The sequence below is a fragment of the Oncorhynchus kisutch genome, linkage group LG8 (assembly GCF_002021735.2).
Source record: "Oncorhynchus kisutch isolate 150728-3 linkage group LG8, Okis_V2, whole genome shotgun sequence".
Taxonomy (NCBI): Eukaryota; Metazoa; Chordata; class Actinopteri; order Salmoniformes; family Salmonidae; genus Oncorhynchus; species Oncorhynchus kisutch.
In genome coordinates this window covers 40,656,571-40,678,969 of record NC_034181.2, presented here as the reverse complement: position 1 = coordinate 40,678,969, position 22,399 = coordinate 40,656,571, and the positions used below count along the sequence as shown (strand labels likewise).

General features: G+C 43.6%; 1 protein-coding gene across 1 annotated transcript; it reads right to left on the bottom strand.

Moving 5' to 3' along the window:
• Positions 1-441: 441 nt before the first annotated feature.
• trpv4 (transient receptor potential cation channel, subfamily V, member 4) lies at positions 442-22,171 on the bottom strand. The gene is made up of 16 exons (XM_020489548.2): positions 22,081-22,171; positions 20,022-20,482; positions 17,991-18,175; positions 15,729-15,881; positions 14,315-14,455; positions 5,233-5,531; positions 4,864-5,043; positions 4,483-4,641; positions 4,211-4,303; positions 3,636-3,709; positions 3,015-3,180; positions 2,840-2,906; positions 2,422-2,732; positions 2,013-2,140; positions 1,783-1,913; positions 442-1,644 (listed from the first exon to the last, which is right to left on the bottom strand). Exons 1-16 carry the CDS (start codon positions 22,087-22,089, stop codon positions 1,526-1,528), a joined length of 2,676 nt encoding a protein of 891 aa, XP_020345137.1. The 5' UTR covers positions 22,090-22,171; the 3' UTR covers positions 442-1,525.
• Positions 22,172-22,399: the final 228 nt, after the last annotated feature.

The following is a 22,399-nucleotide window of genomic DNA, read 5'->3' as shown; positions in this document are numbered from 1 at the left end:
TGCTTCCATCTGCTGGCCAACATAAGGATTGCAGTAGATTGCAGCTTCAGAACATAAATAAATAATTGACCGTAGCCCAGAGTGGGGGAAAATTGGTTACATTTGGTAAAAATTAGCATTTTATTTTTGATTGGACATAAAAGACTGTAAAAACACCAGGAAATCAGCTTCAAGTGATTTTAATTTTGGAAAACTGTTCCCAAGTATTCCCACGGATAATAGATCTTATACAAATGTAAGCAAGGCTTGAAATGATTATTTTAGTCAAATAATATATATGTTTGGGTAGTCTACAAATGATTTGTAATTATGTTCCGGCCACCCACTCAATAAAATAATCATCCCGCGGGTGAATCTATTTGATGATCCCTGCTGTAGCCTATACAATATAATAGTATATAATGTGATTTTTTTTCTCAGAAAAGGCAAAAAGACCAGGAGTTAACGTTGTCGCAAAATTTATTAGGAATTGTATCAAATAAAATAAAAACATTTTGAAACACATAGGAAGCTAATGTCCATTATGAATCAAAAGGCCTCAACAAAACATGATGGAAAAACAGCTTACATCTTCAAAACCATTCTCTGGGTGATTTTTGGATCAGTAGCAAATGTTTCAGTTTTAATTGAAGGCCTATTTTCATGTTGGTATAACACCCGAAGCTTTAAAAAAATCCACATAAATAATGTTAGGGAGAATATATCTTCCTCTCAACAAATCAATTCAGTGTTTGTTTGTTATGATCAAAGCAATCCTATCCAAGCATGAATAATAAAATTAGGACCCCGTGCGTCCGACTATCAACAGGACTAAACTGATGGAATTGAAAAACGGTGGGCCATATAAAGCTAGCTTTAGTTTTTTGTCATTTAGTACATAGCTACATACATACAGTACATATTGTGCTTGAACATCCCATCCCAAAATGGTTTGTTTGAACTTTAATCAGTTCCTCTCAGTTCTTTTTCCAGATGCTAAAAACAACAAGGATACGCGTAAGAATATAATAAATATTTTGGCCTTCTTGAACTCCCTGAGCAAGTTTTCCTAAATACAGAGGTACAATATGCATTCATCAGCAGTCTCCCAATAGATCACATCGACATACGTCTCATCTATGATCGACTCTTGAAAACACACATTTAGATATGTTGAAAGTTTAAGCCGGGGCATTCTGTCAGGTAACAGCATCCCGAGGGTCCTTCCTCCCGGGTTAAAACCACCAAGGTAGAGGATACTTATAATCAGGAGGTATGACCACCATTCACAACTAGTTGAATAAAAAAGCATTTGATAAACAAATGGATGGTTTCCTTTGACGATACACTACATTCCTATATTTTCTAAATCCTTTCTATTGTCTGATAATACTTTGTACAGATCTTTGGTTCTAATCTCATGCCGACAGAGTTTTGTGCAAAGTGGCAAACTTTGTGGCCCAACTCTTCTTTGTCAGTCTGAGTACCTCCGATCTGCAGGGTGCTCTTAAGGACCCGGGCTCCTGGAGGCCCCCAGAGCTGGGCTCTAACCCTCTGCACAGGGTCTGTGTCTGGGGGTCAGTGGCTCCATCTCCAGTACTAGGTCTCGTGGTCGTGGCCCTTTATTCTGCTCCACAACCCGTGGCACCACCGTGGACCAGCGATCTACATGGGTTGGGGAAAGAAAGTAAAATGTTGGCTGATGTAATTTGGCTTGCCCTTATAACGCGGTGTATTTGCCTTGGTGAACTGTACGTATGCATCAGTGCATTTTGTTTAGAGAACGCAGTCAAAGAGTCTCACCTCTCCTCAGGCCACGGACGGTTTGATGCACTGTACCAGGGCATTGCTGGGTCTCTGTTATGTTCTTGCCCGGGTCTTCGTTGATTATGGCCAGGTTCTGATTCCAGTGGCACCAGTTGACCTCATCCACCCTGAAATGACCACAGAAGATGTTTGACTTTGACTTACCAATCAGACACGTTTCTCTGACGCAGAGAGGGGTGAGAGTTCAGTGAAATTAGCATGTGTACCTGAAGCACCAGCGGCGGTCAGGGGTACCGTCCCAGTTCTTCCCCACTGTCACCATCTCCCCGGACCGGAAGGACTTCCGCAGACACACAGGGAAGGAGCGCTCGATGTCCAGGATTGTCGTAGCCCACTGTTGTTGAAGCATATCGTCAACCAACATGCAGTAATGTTTTTCATACCATACTAATGTGACCGTGAACTAGAGGATGCACTGTGCATAAGGCCATCACCAGGGGTTCCCAGGGTCATATTTACTAGGTACCAAACGTAAGAAAAATGACTGAAACAGGAGGGACTTCCAATAATAAATGTTTCTTTTTGTTTTCCGTGACATTTTCTGCGTTGTGCTTTAATGAGTAGTGTTTACTGCATAGGGAACCTAGCTGTCCATCAGCTGTTCTCCTCACTCACCTGCAGCTTCCAGATCTTCTTGCTCTCCTTGGACACCTGGCTCACTGTCTCTCCCATCAGAGCGATCAACATGTTGAGCAGCAGCACGAAGGTGAGGATGATGTAGGTGACCAGCAGGATGAGGAAGACAGCTGGGTACTGGGCGCTGCTGACCATGTCCAGATCACCCATTCCGATGGTCAGCTTGAACAGGTCCAGCAGGAAGTTGCTGAAGGTGTCCGTGTCCCGGCACTGGGGGTAGGTGGGGCAGCCGCCTTCCTCCAGACACACCTCGTCAGGCCCGGGGCACACTGCCAGGAGGGACACCAGAGCTGGGGGGTGACATGGGAAACAGGAGGAGATGATAAGGTAGCTTTCTCCTCTGTTTCAACTGGCCGACAGACTGCTGAGAAGAAGTGTGCAGTAGGGGACACTGTACCTGACGAGTATCCAATCATGAAGAGCACGTAGACCAGCAGAAACCGGAACAGGTCTTTGAAGAGAATCTGAGAGCCAAGGAAGAAGGATAAATTGTGATCAGGTGTCTAGTGTCCAATTAGTCCATTTGGATTTCAAATTCAATGTGATGGATGAAAGAGTGAAGGAGTCGATACCTTCTGTATCATGATGCTGTAGGTGCCGGTGAGCTTCAGGCCTCTAGTGAAGTATAAAGTGTTCATCCAGCCCAGGACCAGCGCAAACACCATCACAGACACATAGGCCTCGATACCCGACAGGTAGAGGGCTGCAGTCACTATCACCAGCAAAGAGTAGATGAAGCTAGAGATACAGGAGACTTGTCCAGTAAGAAACCCGTTTTCATTTTCCGATTCAAAATGTTTGGCAACAGTGTACCCTAATGGCCCTTGTGTTCAGATTCCAGGAAACGGCAATAATCCTTATCCTTTCCTACGTGTTAGACACAGAGAACCTTCCCAGGACACAGGAAGGCCATTTGGGATTTACCGGACACCATGTTGGCTCTCGCAGATGCAGCACTAATGATGCAAACAAAACACCCTTCGGAGCGGCGCTCAACATTCTCCGCTCTTTGTTGGGATCGTGAGTTTAATGAAAGAAGATGTAAACTAGAAAGCGTGCCAGGAAATGGGGGGCTTTAATGTGGAATTAAACCGAAGACTCAATTAAGAGAGGATGATAAATTAGCCTTCGGGTACAAGTCAGAGGGTGTTACAAAGGAGCTGAAGGTTAAGGAGGGGGAGCTGGAGTCTTACTAGAGCAGTTGAAAGGAGCCGTCGACAAATAGGGAGTTCACCCCGGGGCATTTCTTCAGGAAGAGGTCCTTAATCTACAAAGAGGGGGGGGGGGGGGGGGGGGGGGAGAGAGAGAGAGAGAGAGAGAGAGAGAGAGAGAGAGAGAGAGAGAGAGAGAGAGAGAGAGAGAGAGAGAGAGAGAGAGAGAGAGAGAGAGAGAGAGAGAGAGAGAGAGAGAGAGAGAGAGAGAGAGAGAGAGAGAGAGAGAGAGAGAGAGAGAGAGAGAGAGAGAGAGAGAGAGAGAGAGAGAGAGAGAGAGAGAGAGAGAGAGAGAGAGAGAGAGAGAGAGAGAGAGAGAGAGAGAGAGAGAGAGAGAGAGAGAGAGAGAGAGAGAGAGAGAGAGAGAGAGAGAGAGAGAGATATCAATTTACAGGGGAGGTCGAAGATCTCTTATAGTGAAAGTGTGTGTTTGTGTACACATCTTGAGGCCTCTTCAAAAACAAGTTGTTAATTGTAGAGTAAACATTCAAAGCTGTAACTCTGATTGGATGGTTCAACCGGAGAGAAGGTGTAGCGGCTGCAGGCTGCAGACTTACGTTGGTGAGAAAGAAGAAGACTCCGGAGCCCAAGGTGATAACCTCCCCTCCCAGACGCAGATAGTCTGTGGAGGTGGTGTAAGGGTACGGAGGCTGGGCAGGGACAAACAGAGTTAAAGCTTTGCTGATCATGGCACCCATACTGTTTGCACAATACACATAATAATAATAATAATAATAATGCACCTTGGCAAACACTTTCATCCAAACCGACATTGAATAAGTGCATATATTTGTTGCATTTGTATTTGAGTTGTTGGTCATGTACGTACCGTTCCCTGGGATGGGCGGTAGTAGGCCACCAGTGTGAAGATTATCATGGTCACCAGGTAGGAGACAACGCTGATGTAAAAGGTGACGGCAGCAAACTTCTGCCACTTGGCCCTCAACAGCTCGTTGATGGGCTCCACAGCCAGCATCTCATGGCGATTCTACGGAGAGTGCAGGAAAACTCACAATAATGATAGGAAGAGCATATGGTGTGAAAGAGAAATCATACTCCATCTTTCCTACCAAAGGAAAAAATCCACACTTGGCCTCTGTCTGCCCCGTCCCACCTCACAATCTCAGCCACACAACAAAAGACACTGTAGACTTGCGTTCGCTCCCAGAGCTTTAGAGTCAAGGCTTTATCGAAGCAGGCTTTCACGCACCTCGATGCGGCTGTTGTAGACCAGGATCTCCAGCACGGACACCTCCTCTCCACAGGTGTCCAGCGAGGAGAGGTCGTACAGGGAGGAGTACACGGGGCCGTACGCCCAGTCCTTGAACTTCCGTGAGAGGTGACGCGCTTCCTCGTCCTTGATCTCCCTGCGAATGATGTGCTGGAAAACCTGGGAGAAATAATAACAACAAAAGCTGAACTTTAGTGTCTGTTTTACAATGCATGCGATTGTATCTTCTGTCAATAATACGATTCATAATCCAACAAGGCACCACACGGTAGCATTTCCATGGGTTATACAAACTATCCCGTTAAGAGTATGATTCCTCATACACGTGACATACGAGTTCGTTCTCACCCCAATTTTTCCCAACTTCGCTGCCATCATAAGGGGTGACATGCCGTCGTTGTTGAGAATGTCCTCCAGGCTGCATTCTGGGTAGAGTTTGGCACACTTGGTCAGCAGCAGGTCGTACATCTTGGTGAGGAAACGGGTGTTGTCCCGGGTGTTGTCGGCGATGTGCACCAGGCCGTGTAGCACTGTGTTGCCGCGCGAGTCCTGCCGTCGAAGGTCAGCCTTCTTATGGGCGTTCTCGGTCAAGTAGTGCACCATGTTCGGCTGGTTGGTGCACGCTGCCAGCGACAGAGGCAGCTCGCCTGGCCAAAGAGATACAGTCAGATACACACAGCAACAAGCACATCAATCAAGGGGATCCCCTTTTTACAACGGAAGCAATAGAAAAAGACCCAAAAGTGCAAACCCTGCCCAACTGGCATTCAGGCAGTCTCTTTCCACTCTGGGAAGTGATGTAAATTCATATGGAACAGCAAACCACTTTCAACATGTCTTTGAAGGCTCTTTGCCTGGCTACCCAGACTCCTTACTCAGGCCAAACGCAGACAAAAATATGTAGCGAACAACAGAGCTGGCGGAAGAATTTAGTGTGAGTCATCAGGCTAAGCCTACCTATAAGTGGATCAAAAATTGGATTTAGAAACCTTGCAACGAAAAGGGCACAATTAGTACTACTTGTCTGAGGGAGGGGCCTGTGCATTGAAACCAGTGTGCCAAAAGCAACTACTGAAAACGAGCCGTTGCCACGGGTAACAGATTAGCCTGTCACCTCGCATGGGAAATGCTCTTCTTCATGGATTTGCACGGGTGCTTGCGGAGTGTTGGAGTAAGCGCTAAATCACATTAGCCGTCGCCTCTCTGCCAGGTTTCCTGGTTCCCTTAGCGCAAAGCTCCATAGTGAATGACTTGCACTGTGCCACAGACACGCCAGGAGTTTGGAATGATTTGGGAATGATAGTCGCACTTAGTGCCACTGGATATAATCCCTCGTGTGATGGAACATAACGCATTAATACAATAACAATGGCAGTAGTGAGTTTCTTGGGGGAAATAATTGCCTACTCAAATCTCCTGTCTTTTGCATGTATCTCCTTTATATCCCTTTCACATTCCTGAGCAGAGCTGTAGGTTTCTGCATTGGCCTGGTAAAGCATTCACCATAGTTGCAAACACAGTGCCAGAAAAGACCATGTCAAAATGAAATATCAGTCAGCACAGTCTAGTTCGGGTCAACAGGAAAGTGTGAAAAGGGTATTAGTTTGTTGAACTTGAGGCTGGAAGGGCTGTTGAGGTGAATGGGATGTAGGCTCGTCTACTCCGGAGGATCTTCATTTGTGCCAGTTTGCTACAACAGGAAAATAATCATGCAACAACAGAAAATGTGGATTGTTATGTGGATTATAATTAATGGCAATTTTTGTACGGGTTGATACATTTTTCGTAAAGGGAAAATCAAGTCAGAAATTTCAAAGTGGACATTTTTAAACGTCAAATACACTACAAGTTCTCCTGCAACAGAGTGATCAATTAAGATCCTACACCTGTAGTGGGATGTTGGGTTCAGGGATGAGAGTTGCAGGGATACTCTCCAATTAGCAGAGGGCAATATGGAGTGGCACGGTTCATTTGGAGGCTCTCTGTCAATGGACCAGCAACCTCGGCGAGGTCAGCAAAACAGAGGCAGCCCGCCCATTTGAATGGAAGTATGTATGTTGGGCTTTTTTCTGTAGCAAGACACAGACACCTTTCATTAAACTGTTTGGAAATACTTGTTGAACTTGTGACATAATTATTTTATTTTATTTTTTGGAGAAGCCTACTACTAATAATGACATTTCTGATGATGTGACTTCAGACTAGTTTTGGGTGGTTATACGAGTTTATCATTAGCCTGAGGAACTGTTCTGACTGTGTTTTCCCAAACCTGCCATGTACAAAGGGAAGGGTGGGCTCTAATGTCACTTAATTTTACCATCAGTGGTGTAAGGAACTTAAGTAAAAAATACTATAAAGTACTACTTAAGTCATTTTTGGGGGCATCTGTACATTACTATTTGTTTTATACATTTGCATGTACTTTTACTTTTGATACTTAAGTATATTTTAGCAATTACATTTACTTTTGATACTTAAGTATATTTAGAACCAAATACTTTTAGACTTTTACTCAAGTAGTATTTTAAATGGGTGACTAACTTTTACTTGACTAACTTTCAATTAAAAAAGGTATCTATACTTTTATTCAAGTATCACAATTGGGTCATTTTCCCACTGCTGCTTACCATGGCAACTGAGAGTATTTTCCAAAAGATGCTTAACACTACCTTAGTAGTGTAATAGTACTCCAAGTTATCCAACTGCGCAGCGATGCAGTCTCTGTAGCCCAAACCTCTGGGCATGTCAAATAAAAGGCACACTGAGGTAGCTAGAAAACCACTTTTCAAGTGCACTGCTTTTAGACACACTGACATGACCTCACAGTGTCGGGAACCCAGGCGCCTGTCATGGAAAACTACAGACGTGTCATTAAAAAACCAAGAGGAATAGAATATGACTTTAACAGTATCGAAATACTGCCAAAATTCAATAATACAATGCTAGGGCATGAATGTTACTATAAATCGAACATGTATGAAGTCTCATCATGTGCTTAACTCTTAAAATGTAACTACATGTAATCTAAAATGTAAACTACGTGATCCCGAAAGTAATTATTTATCATGAGAGGACCATAAACTGTCACGTTCGGACCTTTATTTCCTTTGTTTTGTCACTATTTAGTATGGTCAGGGCGTGAGTTGGGGTGGGCAGTCTATGTTTGTTTTTCTATGATTTGGGTATTTCTATGTTTCGGCCTAGTATGGTTCTCAATCAGAGGCAGGTGTCATTAGTTAGGTAGCCTGGGTTTCACTGTGTGTTTGTGGGTGATTGTTCCTGTCTGTGTTTGCACCAGATAGGGCTGTTTTGGGTTTTCATGTTTCTTGTTTTGTTAGTTTATTCATGTATAGTGTCTTTATTAAAGAACCATGAATAGAAACCACGCTGCATTTTGGTCCGCCTCTCCTTCAACTCAAGAAAACCGTTACATAAACAATAACTAGCAACACTGCATACTCCAAGAAAGGCTCAAATCTCACCTTTCTGGTTATAAAAAGTTAGAAATTGCTGAGGTGTAGTCACTTTTGAGGACACAAGCTCAAGTAAACAGTGCAAATATGAAAACATGAAATATTTCATATGACGTATTTTCTATTCAACAAAACTGTTTGAATAAGGCTTGAAATTATTTGATGCTTTCTAAATATAGTATCATCAAATTATAAAATCACTAACTATAAGATTTCACCTTATAACTGTAAAATACACTACCGGTCAAAAGTTTTAGAACACCTACTCATTCAAGGCTTTTCTTCATTTTTACTATTTTCTAAATTGTAGAATAATAGTGAAGACATTAAACTATGAAATAACATATATCGAATCATGTAGTAACCAAAAAAGTGTTAAACAAATCTAAATATATTTTATATATGAGATTCTGCAAATAGCCACCCTTTACAACCATTGAATCTATGTTTTGACCATGACAGTTTACAATCGAAGGTAACAGCAAGTAATATAGTCTCCTCAACTTGTTCAACAGCCACACCAATCATTATGTAACAAATACAATGCTCTTAGTTTTAGAGATGTTCATGACCAGTTTATTACAAGCCATCCATTCCAAAACTGACGACAACTCCTTGTTAAGGGTTTCAGTGACTTCATTAGCTGTGGTTGCTAACACGTATGTGGTTGAATCATCAGCATACATGGACACACTGGATTGTTTAATGCCAGTGGCATGTCATTGGTAAAAAAATAGAAAAAGTAGAGGGCCTAGAGAGCTTCCAGGTGGTGCACCACACCCTACATGTTTGACATTAGACAAGCTCCCATTAAAGAAACCCTCTGAGTTATCTTAGACAGATTGCTCTGAATCCACGATATGGCAGAGGTTGAAAAGCAATGAAATATTCACTACCGTTCAAAAGGTTGGGGTCATTTACAAATGTCCTTGTTTTTGAAAGCACATTTTGTCTGTTAAAATATAATCAAATTGATCAGAAATACAGTGTAGACATTGCTAATGTTGTAAATGACTACTGTAGCTGGAAACAGCTGATTTTTTAGGGAATATCTAGGCGTACCCATTATCAGCAACCATCACTCCTGTGTTCCAATGGCACGTTGTGTTAGCTAATCCAAGTTTAGCATTTTAAAAGGCTAATTGATCATTAGAAAACCCTTTTGCGATTATGTTAGCACAGCTGAAAACTGTTGTACTGATTAAAGAAGCAATAAAAAACTGGCCTTCTTTAGACTAGTTGAGTATCTGAGCATCAGCATTTGTGGGTTCAATTACATGCTCAAAATGGCCAGAAACAAAGACCTTTCTTCTGAAACTCGTCAGGTCAGGCTATTCTTGTTCTGAGTAATGAAGGCTATTCTAGGCGAGAAATTGCCAAGAAACTGAAGATCTCATACAAAGCTGTGTACTACTCCCTTCACAGAACAGCGCAAACTGGCTCTAACCAGAACAGAAATGGGAGTGGGAGGCCCCGGTGCACAACTAAGCAAGAGGACAAGTACATTACAGTGTCTAGTTTGAGAAACAGACGACTCACAAGTCCTCAACTGGCAGCTTCATTAAGTAATACCCGCAAAACACCAGTCTCAATGTCAACAGTGAAGAGGCGACTCCGGGATGCTGGACTTCTAGGCAGAGTCGCAAAGAAAAACGCATATCTCAGATTGGCCCAAAAAAAAGAAAAGATTAAGACGGGCAAAAGAACACAGACACTGGATAGAAGGCCAGCATCCCGTAGTCGCCTCTTCACTGTTGACATTGAGACTGGTGTTTTGCGGGTACCATTTAATGAAGGTGCCAGTCAGTTTGAAGCTGCCAGTCAGTTAAGAGGTGCATGTTTATCATCAATTAGAAAAATACATTTCATAAATTCCTCAAGTGCAGCGTCTGGATGCTCCTTGTTAATCAAATCCGACCAACAAATATTTTTTACATTAGTCACAGCAAAAGAAATTGCAAGATCTCTTATACACTATTCTTGGCCCTTCTTTTGGAACCTTGGTTCTCCAAGATATAGCCACTATATTGTGATCACTGCATCCAATGGGTACGGATACAGCTTTAGTTCAGAGTTGTACAGTATTAGTAAAAATGTGATCAAAACCTGAATGATCTTGTTCCTGTATTGTTAGTAAACACACTGGTAGGTTGATTAATAACCGGAACCAGATTACAGGCATTGTTACAGTGAGAAACTTCCTCGAGCGGAGAGCTTGATGAAAACCAGTCAATATTCAGGTCCCCAAGAAAGTAGACCTCTCTGTTAACATCATAAACCTTATCTAGAATTTCATGCATATTATTTAGATATGGACTGTTAGCACTTGTTGGCCAATAGCAACACCCCAAAATAATAAGCTTTAGATGACTGTAAAATAGATATACGTTCCCCTCAAGTTCTTGGCTTTTTCCAGAACCGCTACCTTGTCCTTGAACCTCAGGATGTCACACTCTGATCTGTTTCACCTGTCTTGTGCTTGTCTCCACCCCTCTACAGGTGTCTCCCATTTTTCCCATTATCCCCTGTGCTTTTATACCTGCGTTTCTGATTGTCTGTTGCCAGTTCGTCTTGTCCCACCAGCATGTTGCCGTGTTTCCTGTGCTCTAGTTTTTGTTTTTCCTACTCTTCCCCTGACCTTTCTGCCTGTCCTGACCCTGATCCTGCCTGCCGTCCTTTCCCTGTTTGACTCTGATTTGGAATACGACTCTTTGCCTGTGTCATGATGTTGGTACCATTAATGCGATGACGATTATTTTATCAAATGAATGAACTATGTTTAATTATTACGATGATTACATTCATCTTGTAACAATTAACTCACACGCAATCTTGAGGCACCACGGAAAAAGTTTGTTTAATGAGTTACCGTTTTCCAGAAGTAACTCAAGAATATCAGAGTATATCGTTATCATCTTAGCCATCCATTAATTATTATTACCTCATATCAGTCTCATTCTGAACGTCGCATAATCCGTTAAATCTGCACGAACCCTAGTCTAAATGATGACTCAGCGATACACAAATTGGCCTAATTATTTACTTACTAACTAAATAATCACACAGAATTACATAAACACACACACAGGATCGATTATACGTTGATTACTAACAATGCAATGAAAGGTCCCTGGTAGACTAACCCGATATAACGGCTTGGAAAGAGCGGGAGAAGGAGAGACAAAGGAATTCAACTATCGTACATACAGTTGAATAATACGCTCATCATAAATATGGATATTTAGCACCTAAACAACCGCTCATTTGGATTTAGAAACGCAATGTACATATTTATGCTTGTCTGTCTTTGTTGTCTCTCTCTGTTGAAATCACCCAATCAGTATGTGACGAATAGTTTGAAAGAAAATCTCTGGTTGTCCACCAGAGGTCACCATTCCCTTAGTAGTAGCTTTCTTTGCTGGAAGTGTTCGTTAGACTGGATACAACACGTTCTGATAAGGAAATGTTATTTTCTCATCTTTGGTTGAGTTACCTAGACTACATTACATGCAGAGCTGCATGTCTAGTCTTCGTCTTCGTTGAGTTACCCTTTTCTGGTCTGGTAGAGTCTAACCATTTTACCATCGAACCATAGCTCTACACTTTCTGGTCTAGTAGTTTTAAACCATTTGTGACGTCTGGCTTACCGTCCGTACAGTTGTACAACTGAAATGTGTCTTCTGCATTTAACCCAACCCCTCTGAATCAGGGAGGTGTGGCGGGCTGCCATAATCGACATCCATGTCTTCATTGCCCAGGGAACAGTGCCTTGCTCAGGCAGTTCGACAGATTTTTACCTTGTCAGCTTGGGGATTTGTTGCCCTACGCTCTAACCACTAGGCTACCTGCCACCCCTGGTCTGTATTTAAATTGAAACCATTTCCATGTGTAGCCACCACTCCACGTTTTCTGGTCTTATGTCAGTTTCATTAGGAGTCGTTTTATAAGCACTCTGGAATAAGGGGCGTTCCATCCTTTTGGCATAATGTCTGTGCTCACGTGGGCGTGGTTACTAACTGGGTAAAACTTTACATGAAAAACAATTATCTAATTTAGAAGGATAAAATCACATTTCATCTTCTCACAAATAGTTTCATATTTAATCATGAGTTTTACAACATTTAGACTACAACAACTCTGTACATTATGAAAGCTCTTAAAGTTACAATGTTTCTGTTACAACATCTTTAATGATACCACAAAATCACAAATGATACGACATCATCATTGTTTTTCATCCCCACCGACCATTTCCCACATTCTTTATGTTAGGAATATTGTTTCATTATCCCCTTTTGGATATTGAAGTTCTTTGGGCAAGAATCTCTTTATACCACTCAGACATTCCATTCATTGATACTGAGAGGCAGAGAGTTAGAAACCATTTACGACTGGTCGTTAAGTCATAAAACCGACCCCCCTCCTTCCTCTCTGGTGGGAGAGAAAGAGAGAGGGGGGGCTCTCTTTGATCCTCACCCAGGAGTGAAAGTCATGATACCATCCTTGACCTACCGATTGCCTGCCATCCTGTACCTGCCGGACTCGGATTTGGACTACCACCCTTTGCCTGCCTTGACTTACCTTTTGCCTGCCCCTTGTACTATAATAAACTCTGAGACTTGTACTATCCACCTTGACAACTATCAGCCTGGGCCTGTTACCTGGGCCGGTGTTGGGTTCTCCAGTCCTGTGGGCGCGTTCTAACTCAATCTTCATGTGGTCCGTCTTCAGTTTCTCCGAGATAATTTTCCTCACTATGTCCTCAAACTCCGTCCAGATCTCATGTGGAGATTCTGCAATTCCATCTACAACAACGTTGTTCCATTTTGATTGTCCCTCGAGATAATCTGATTTCTCTGGCATTGTTATCATGGATTCACATATAGAACGGATGTCCTCTCTCAATGATTTATAGATTTTTGCCATCTTGCCGTTTTCCTGTTTAAACTCATCTAGCTGACCCTGTGAGAACTGCAAACTGTTCTTCAGGTCCTGGACTTCTCTGCTCCATTATTCTATTAGTTGACTGCACCAGTATTTGAACACAATACTTGAAGCTATTTTCTTCTTGTTGTTGTTGTTGTAACAACTGCTTGTAGAACTCTTTTTGTTTGTTTAAAAGATCCTTCACCTGTGATCGAGAGACAACACTGTCCTCAACGGTACTCCCACCAGATTTGGTCTTTGTCATGGTAGCAACGTAGGCTATGCTGTTACTCCCTGCAATTCCAGGCAGGGCAGGTCACAGGGAAGATGGAAACAGCAACAAAATAGGGATCTAGACAACCACAAGACCAGGATAATCCACAGTCCCAGCCACAAGGGAAAACCACGTTGTGGGCTGCGTTCAAGTTCTCAAGGAAACCCCTCTAGCTTGATCGGCAGCTAACAGTGGCAGCTAGGTTAACTGCTACGCCAAGCAGCTCATCATCAGACCCTTGGTCGTCAGGATCCATGGACAGATAGCAGCGGTCCCAGCAACTGACGCCAATCGCGTCGCGGGATCCAAAATCAAAAAGGTACAGTAGCTAGCTAATAACCAAGCTTTTCCAATCAAACACTCTTTCAGCCACTGGCTTTGACGTGGGTTTCAGCCAGGAGTTGGCCAGTTGAAAGAGAGAATGAAATGGTAGGTGAGACATCCCAGCTTCAAATTGTTTTTGATTTCACATCCCAAGTCACACAGGCACAAAAAACATACTACTGTGTTCGTGGGATGATTTATATGCAAAGATGTTAGTCGGAAGCGGTACCAGCACCTCGCAGGTCCCCTAAACAGGGGACTTTAAATCTAAGAGGTTTTAAACTATACTCCTACACTTAATGTACTGCCACTTTAAGCCCCTGCTGACTGAAGACTTAACAATATTGAAAATATTGAATCTCGAATCTGAAGCTTGCGGTTTCTGTAGACAGAAGAATGGATCAGATCTGATCCTAACGTTATGGTGTCTTACCAAAGTAGAAGTAGCCCCCCTCGTCCCTGGGTTGGAAGAAGCGTCCGCGGGCCTGGGCGTGAACATCTGCCCCTTTCTCCACCAGAAGCTCCACGTACTGCTTACAGCGCCGCTCAATGGCGATGTGGAGCGCAGTCTGGCCTGTCAAACCACATAACAGTCAGTCAACATATTGGGTAAAGGGACAAGTGGTTAAATTGGGATTCTTAGATCATTCATATATTCTCTATTCCAGCCTTGCCTGAGAGGGACTGAACTCTACAGTCGATTTATTACATTGTTTGGAGTCTCACTGCCACCTTCAGCAGTGCGGAAAGGTGCATTGACTAGAGGTCTCGGACAAAGAGGCAAAAATGACTGGGTCGAAGGTCAACCACTTTCCTCTCCTATCCACATTTCAACAATGGTATTGTTGAAACTAAGGCGATACCACATTCACTAAGTCCCTGTATCTCATCAATAAATGTGTTTTTTTTCATGCTCAACAAAGGTGGCTTGGTTCTGCTGCAGTGTCAAATCTGTGAACAGTCATGGCACACAGGCACACAGACATAAACACATTCCTTCTGGCTTGTATGTTCATTAAAGGGGACCTGTACCAACAGTAAGTAGACCATATGGCTGCCATGGGCTCCTCAGCAATCACCATCTGTCTACTACTTCATTACTGTGTGGAGGTGGACTATGGTTGTGTCTGAAATGGCATCATATTCCCTATATAGTGCACTACCTTTGACCAGAGCCCTATGGAAAAAAAGTGCACTGCATAGGGAGTCATTTCAGACACACGGAATGTGAGATATCCTGGCAAAAGTGTGAAATCCCATTCTAACTGCAAATCTTGAAGTGGCTGAAATAGTGTGTGATGAGTGAAGTGTTTTTTAAACAAGGAGTTCATTGTGCTTAGACCTAAGACAGTGGATGGAAGAAATAGGTGTGCTGCACTGCGGTTTCCAAGCTCTAAAGGCAAATCTTGTAGGTGTAACAGCCACATCATCCAGCCTTCCTCTGGAAATAGAAGCCCCATAGAGCAGCCCTGTGTTGGCCCGGAGACTAGGATGTGTGGTCTCTTTGTGCAGAAGGGGCAGTGGAGGACTTGTTGTAGGTAAGTGCGTCTCTATTAAGCCTGCCTTCGTGGAAGTAGTACTGGGCTACGTGTGCATAGTTGGCACAACATTTCAGGTAGGTACTTTTATCTGTGATAATATCAAATTATTGACACAGTCCAAGTTTGAAACAATCTACTTCAATCCTAGTCAAATGACTGGTTAATACAGGGTTGTGTTCATTCAGGCACACAATTAATCATTATAAAGATTCACAGCAGAAACCAAAAGTGAGCATTTCAGTCAATGTGATACCTATTGAACAGGACCCTGGTGTTTTTAGGGGCTAAAATGTGAAGAGAGTTTACCTCTGTAGTAGACGTCTCTGAAGGGCGTGTTGATGAACTCATGGAGGTTGACTGTCTGCTCTGCGATGTCCATCAGCATAGGAATGGTGTCATTCTGACCACTGTACAGGTTCAGAAGGGCTTTGGGCAGACATGTCTTGCCTGTAGAAGGTTCTGGGAGAAAATAAAACCAAATTGATGAGGGGAGGGGTACTCAGAAACGACATGTATATGTATAGTTCTGGACATAAAAAAAATACTTTTAAAATATCCTTTGAGGCAGCAAGGTACATTGTTCATGTGACAAACGGTCTTGTAGCCACGGCGACACCAAGTGCCAAGTTCATAAGCAATCACCAAATAAACAATGTAATGAAATGCATTTCTGAAATATACCCTGCACCTCTCTGATTCAGAGGGGTGGGGTTAAACTGACTAGGTATCCCCCTTTCCCTAGACGGAGCAGGACCCTCCAAAATGAAGCAAATGCTTTTTCACTGTGCTGCAGTACAGGTGAACTTTATGATACACAGAACTGTGCTTAGAGAGGAACTTCCAACAAATCACCTGAAACACAGTTGCCAGCTGAGAGAAGAGAAAGAGGATAGGGACACAGAAAACATTTCTATGTTGGTTGAAAAAGTAAAAACGGGTGATAAATCGTTAGTGATCAAATAAGAAAGGAAAGGGAAGCAAGCAAGACATTTCACTAAACACGAAAATGCCTCAAAACCCGGAGAAACAACAGCCAAACTAAATGTGGTGGTCAAGTAAGTTGTCTATTTCTATTGTTTACTTTTAGTCTGAGTTTTACATGTAGTCTGTCAAGCCACTTGAGTCATTTTCTTCCCAGAAGGAGACAGTTTGCTGTGATTTCTCTCTGCTCTCTGTTATAAAGCACACACACACATACACACACAAACACACACACACTGGCAACAGGATGCTGTCCTTGGACCCACCTTTGACAGGACAAAATCTCTGACATCACAGTAGCTTCCTTCTCATTACTCTATGGCAGGGGTGTCAGTCATTCAATGGAGGGCCTAGTGTTTGCAGGTTTTGTGGTTTTCAATTAAGGCCTAGACAACCAGTTAAGAGGAGTTCTTTACTAATTAGTGACCTTAATTCATCAATCAAGTACAAGAAAGGAGTGAAATGAAATGAGTTTTGTGGAATGAGTTTGACACGTGCTCTATGGAGCCAAGAACAACGGGGAAGAGAGGACGGTGGAAAACTGAGAAGTCAGAAACAGATAACCAAGTCACAGGACATGCCAAAGAGTTGAATCCCTAAGGGCAGAAAAAGGTCTGTTTAGACATCGATACCTATTATCAATACATAAAGTCATGACAAAACTCCAGGATGGCACAATAACTGAAGGTGTTAGTAACAGGGCTAAGTGGACTAAAAAGTAAGGCTTCTCCTTTAGTAAGGCAACTGTAACAGATGTGAGATGTTTTGTTGTTTCATGACACCCAATTGGTAGTTACAGTCTTGTCCCATCGCTGCAACTTCCGTACGGACTCGGGAGGTGGCGAAGGTCGAGAGCCATGCGTCCTCCGAAAAACACAACCCTGCCAAGCCGCACTGCTTCTTGACACAGTGCTGGCTTAGCCCTGAAGCCAGCCGCACCAATGTGTTGGAGGAAACACTGTACAACTGGCGACCGAAGTCAGCGTGCATGCACCCAACCCACCACAAGGACTCGCTAGAGTGCGATGGAGGACATTCTGGCCAGCCAAACCCTCCCCTAACAACGCTGGGCCAATTGTGGGCCACTTCATAGGTCTCCCAGTCGCGGCTGGCTGCGACACAGCCTGGGATGGAACCCGGGTCTGTAGTGACGCCTCAAGCACTGCGATGCAGTGCCTTAAGACCTCTGTGCCACTCGGGAGGCCAGATTGTCGCATTTTTTAGATAAAGTTCTGATGCTATCTTAGTCGTACCCCTTAAGCCCCACCCCCTGGGGCGGCAGGTAGCCTAGTGGTTAGAGCGTTGGGCCAGTAACCGAAAGGTTGCTAGATCGAATCCCCGAGCTGACAAGGTAAAAATCTGTTGTTCTGCCCCTGAACAAGGCAGTTAACCCACTGTTCCTAGGCCGTCAATGTAAATAAAAGTTTGTTCTTAACTGAATTGCCTGGTTAAATACAATCTAATTCAACAAACACACACTTTCTCTCTTTTCCTCCGACCTTTCTGCGTTTGGCTGTGAAAGCTGAGACAAGAGATATTTGGCACCACAGGGCTCCACCCACCACACCACCAATGGGGTCGTCTCACCTTTGAACTCCTCGTCGGTGAGCCTCTTTTCGTGACCCTGTAGGTACTCCAGCAGGCCGGAGAGGGCCTCTGGGTCGGCCCGTGACACGCCATCGAAGAGCAGCACGCGGTTAAACACCTTCAACACCTTGGGTGGGTCCAAGCCCGGAGGGTCCAGACTTTCATTGCAGGACGTCTCAGTCTTACTATGTAGGGACCATTGACATACATATACTCACATACACTGAGTGTACATTAGGAACACCTGTCTTTCCATGACATAGACTAACCAGGTGAATACAGATGAAAGCTATGATGTCAATTGTTAAATCCACTTCAATCCGTATAGATAAAGGGGAGGAGACAGGTTAAAGAAGGATTTTTAAGCCTTGAGACAATTGAGACGTGGATCTCAGTTTCACTGAGTGTACAAAACAGTAGGCACATCTTTCTAATATTGAGTTGCTCTGCCTTTTGCCCTCAGAATTCGTTGGGCATGGACTCTACAGTACAAGGTGTTGAAAGCGTTCCACAGGGATGCTAGCCCACGTTGACAGTTGTGTCAAGTTGGCTGGACGTCCTTTGGGCGGTGGACCATTCTTGATAGAGTCCATGCCCCGACGAATTGAAGCTGTTCTGAGGGCAAAAGGAGGAGCGCCTCAGTATTAGGAAGGTGTTACTAATGTTTTGTACACTCAGTGTATAACACATACTCTAAGTGTTTATAGACATCATTGGTAGGGACACAGAAATCCCTCAGTGTTACATTACTGATCCGAAATGAAAGATGGCGGCTGTTTACTGGACGATTTTTTAAATGGTGATCTCTGGCGTCTATAGGCCTACAGGTGGTGGGACTAAACAGTGGGGGGCAAGAATGGCAGATGGGCCACCACTTTATTTAAAGCCAACAGTAAAATAATGCTTTATCACTTGTTATAAGCATATATGAGCCTTTTAAATATCTTATTATGAGGCTTATATGCTTTGTCTCTCTAGCAAATGTTCAATACACTCAAAATGGCTGGTATTTAGTCAGGATCATAATGTGATGATAAAAGTATATTATATGGGGGTCATATATGCTTATGACAAGTCTAACAATGCATTATAACTCCATCACAATTCATCATACCTGTGGACTATATAAAGCGTTACCAGTGGTTGTAGCCTAGAAAAAAAGTTGAAAGTTAAACCATATAAAGTGAACCGTTGTCCAAATTCTACTACTGAACTACTCAATAAATAGACCTCACTGTGAAACAGGTAGCCAGGAACAAGCTCTAGCCTAAATATTACCTCAACGGCTGCGAGGAGGGAAACAACAACACACTCTCTGTTAGATGCCTGAATGTCCCTCTGACTAGCCCTTCTGTTTACGAAGTTCCACATGAGAGGGACACACCTCTGTGACTAAACAGTGGCAGCTGAAGGAGTTTCTATATTTTTGCAATGAGCCATTTTTTCCAAGCCAAGCCTTTGATTAATAACAAAAACTGCAATGTATTGTAAAATAGAATATTAATACAACTCTCAGCTCAGAAACCAAGCCAATTTGTTCAACATTTTTAGGGGAAATCTCTTATATGGTAGAAATATATAGCCACAAAGGCAGTTTTTGTGTATCTATAAACCAGACCATCTCTTACAGGAATTTGTCCTTTATATTATATGGTGAGGCGTTAAACATGTCGAACAACCTTCGGTTCCAAGTACAAACCCTATGGTGTGGTCTGTGTAACAGAGATAGTTAGGTGAATCACAATTGTGTGATAAACAACCTTGCCTGACACCGGAAGACTTGCGTTCACTCTCCAAGCCGATGCCTAGGCTTTAAGCTCAGGGGGTTAACACAGTCTTGTGGCATGCAGGAGAAACCGAGTTCGAACCCAGTCGGTCACATTTACACCCCAGAAGTGATCGACTATGCTGCTTCTAACTCCACACGTTGTTCAACAATCTATGCCTCTGCATGCCTCTGCTCCTAGACTCCTGAAAGCCACCATAACGAATGAGTCACGTGTCTACTTCAAAACAGAGGGCCCTCCTCACCCTCGCGGGAGCTTCTTCCTGCGTGGCTTCTTGTTGTTGGTGTGCCTGTAGGTACCATAGTCAAAGAGAGAGTCCATGGGGGCTTTCTTGGGGCCGGGCGCCACGGGTGACTCGTAGATGGTCGACTCCAGCATGTCCATGGGGTTGGAGATGCCCTTCTTAAAGGCACCGTGGAACTTCATGCGGAGGTTTTGTCGGCCGTCCCCTGGCTGTAGCTGGCCTGGCCGGTCGACGTCCGGAGCCGGGTCCTGAGGTGACTGGGAGCCCTCCTCACTCTCAAACAGGTCGGCCAGTGCCGACAGATCAGGACAGGTACCATCGGCATCAGGCTGTCCCTCGCCACTTCCTCCTCCCTCCCCTGAGCCCGAGGACAGGGCAGCCTTGTTCGCAGCCGGGGGAGGCGTGTCCGTCTCTGTCATGGCGATGCGGCACCTTCTCAGTAGAGTGGCAGGGGAGCGGTTCTAAAAAACACCATAGCAAAATACACAGGTTATAACTCCATCTGGGTCATAGGTCAAAGGCACGGGAGAGAAACTTAGTAGTCCAATCATAAACCTTGTATTTGGTCTCACTCAACTGTGAATGACCTGGGTCGTGTTCATTTGGGCACACAAGCAGAAAATATTTTTGTCACAGAAAACGAATAAAAAGGTTCCTGTTTCAGTCTGTTTTCTGTGCTTAGTGAACAGGACCCTGAAAAAGTATCACTGATTGCACGACAAACAGTTATTTGAATAGAATGAGCCTTTGGGTGATTGGACTGTGTATTTCAAGAAACAGAAAATGTATGTCTAAAAGTGATTCTCCTGTATGTAGCCTTGATCCTGAAGTAGCCAGGGCTGAAATGGTACCCTATTTCCTTTCTAGTGCACTACGGGGGTAATACCCTATGGGCCCTGGTCAAATGTAGTGCACTGCAACCCAGATGTGTGTGGGCAGAGCTCTGGCATCCTGCTCATCTTGTGGGCCACGTTGATGGCACAGAATGTCCACCAGTCAGCCATTTGCAGCCGCTGGCAGCCTGGGAACGTCATCTGTAAATATTGAGCAATGCATTGCCTGACCATTACTGGCCCAAGATCAGTGCATGGTAGTGGTGCCCAGATTTTTCCATTTGGGGTCGGAGAACAGAGTGGGATGCCTCTGAATTTCCAACCAGTTTACTGACCAGACGGAGAACACAACAGAGGATGACTTCAAATACACTTTTCCCATGACTGAGTATTTTCTCTTCTTTCCAACAGACACTGGGAGACGAATTCACCTTTCAGCAGGACAATAACCTAAAAGGCCAAATCTACACTGGATTTGCTTACCGAGACCACAATATTTCTGAGTGGCCTAGTTTTGACTTAAATCATCTTGAAAATGTATGGCAAGACATGAAAATGTATTTTTTACATTTTTAGCAATGCTCAACAACCAACTTGACAGAGCTTGAAGAATTTAAATAAGAATAATGGGCAAATATTGTATAATCTAGGTGTGCAAATATCTCAAGAGACGTACCCAAAAAGACTCCCAGCTGTAATCGCTGCCAAAGGTGATTCTACCATGTATTGTCTCAGGGGGTTGAATACTTATCTCATCAAGATATATTAGTGTTGGTCGTTGCCGATCTACACAAGATGTTAAAAAACAAAATCTGGAAAAAGTAAAGCGGTGTGAATACTTCCTGAAGTCACTGTACACAAGTAACCCATTACTACATTATAGTAACGCTATGTAATATGTGTCTCCCTTTCTTTTGCCGATGCTAAACTGACTAAAACAGAGAGGGAACTACCTGGTTCAAGTAAGGGGAAAAAAACAATGTTGTGCTGCAAAACATGTATCTAATGGCCACGGCCCAGAAGCCTTTTCAAATGGGGAAACATGCAACCACCACCTGACAAATTCTGAATGGCTACACTGCTAAATTGTGCATTTCCTACTTGGGGATGACAGAAACAGAAAGCTGGTAAAGACCTATGACCCCTGCGAATGGAAAGGGCAAATCCCACGTGTGTTCTCCTGGGGTCCTGGGTTCTATTCAGATGGTCCCTTAATCCCTCCGTACCTCATTCATCCCTTATGTCACGCTGAGGTGCTTAGTTCTTCTTCAGGGGAAACTGGAAGTGACGCTGGAGCATGGGGGGGGGGGGGGGGTCCTGTTTAAGCAAAAAACAAAAAGTGTGGTATTTATTAACAGCATTAATACAGACTGGTTGACTGGCAGGAGAGCTTGATAAACTGATGAAAGAGAAGGGTGTCAGAGTAAGTAGAGGTTAGTCCACAGTCACTCCATGGGAAGCTCCATTTGTCACTATGGGCAAAATGTGTGTTCTGGTTGATCTTTTGGTTACTAAACATACACTACATGACCAAAGGTATGTGGA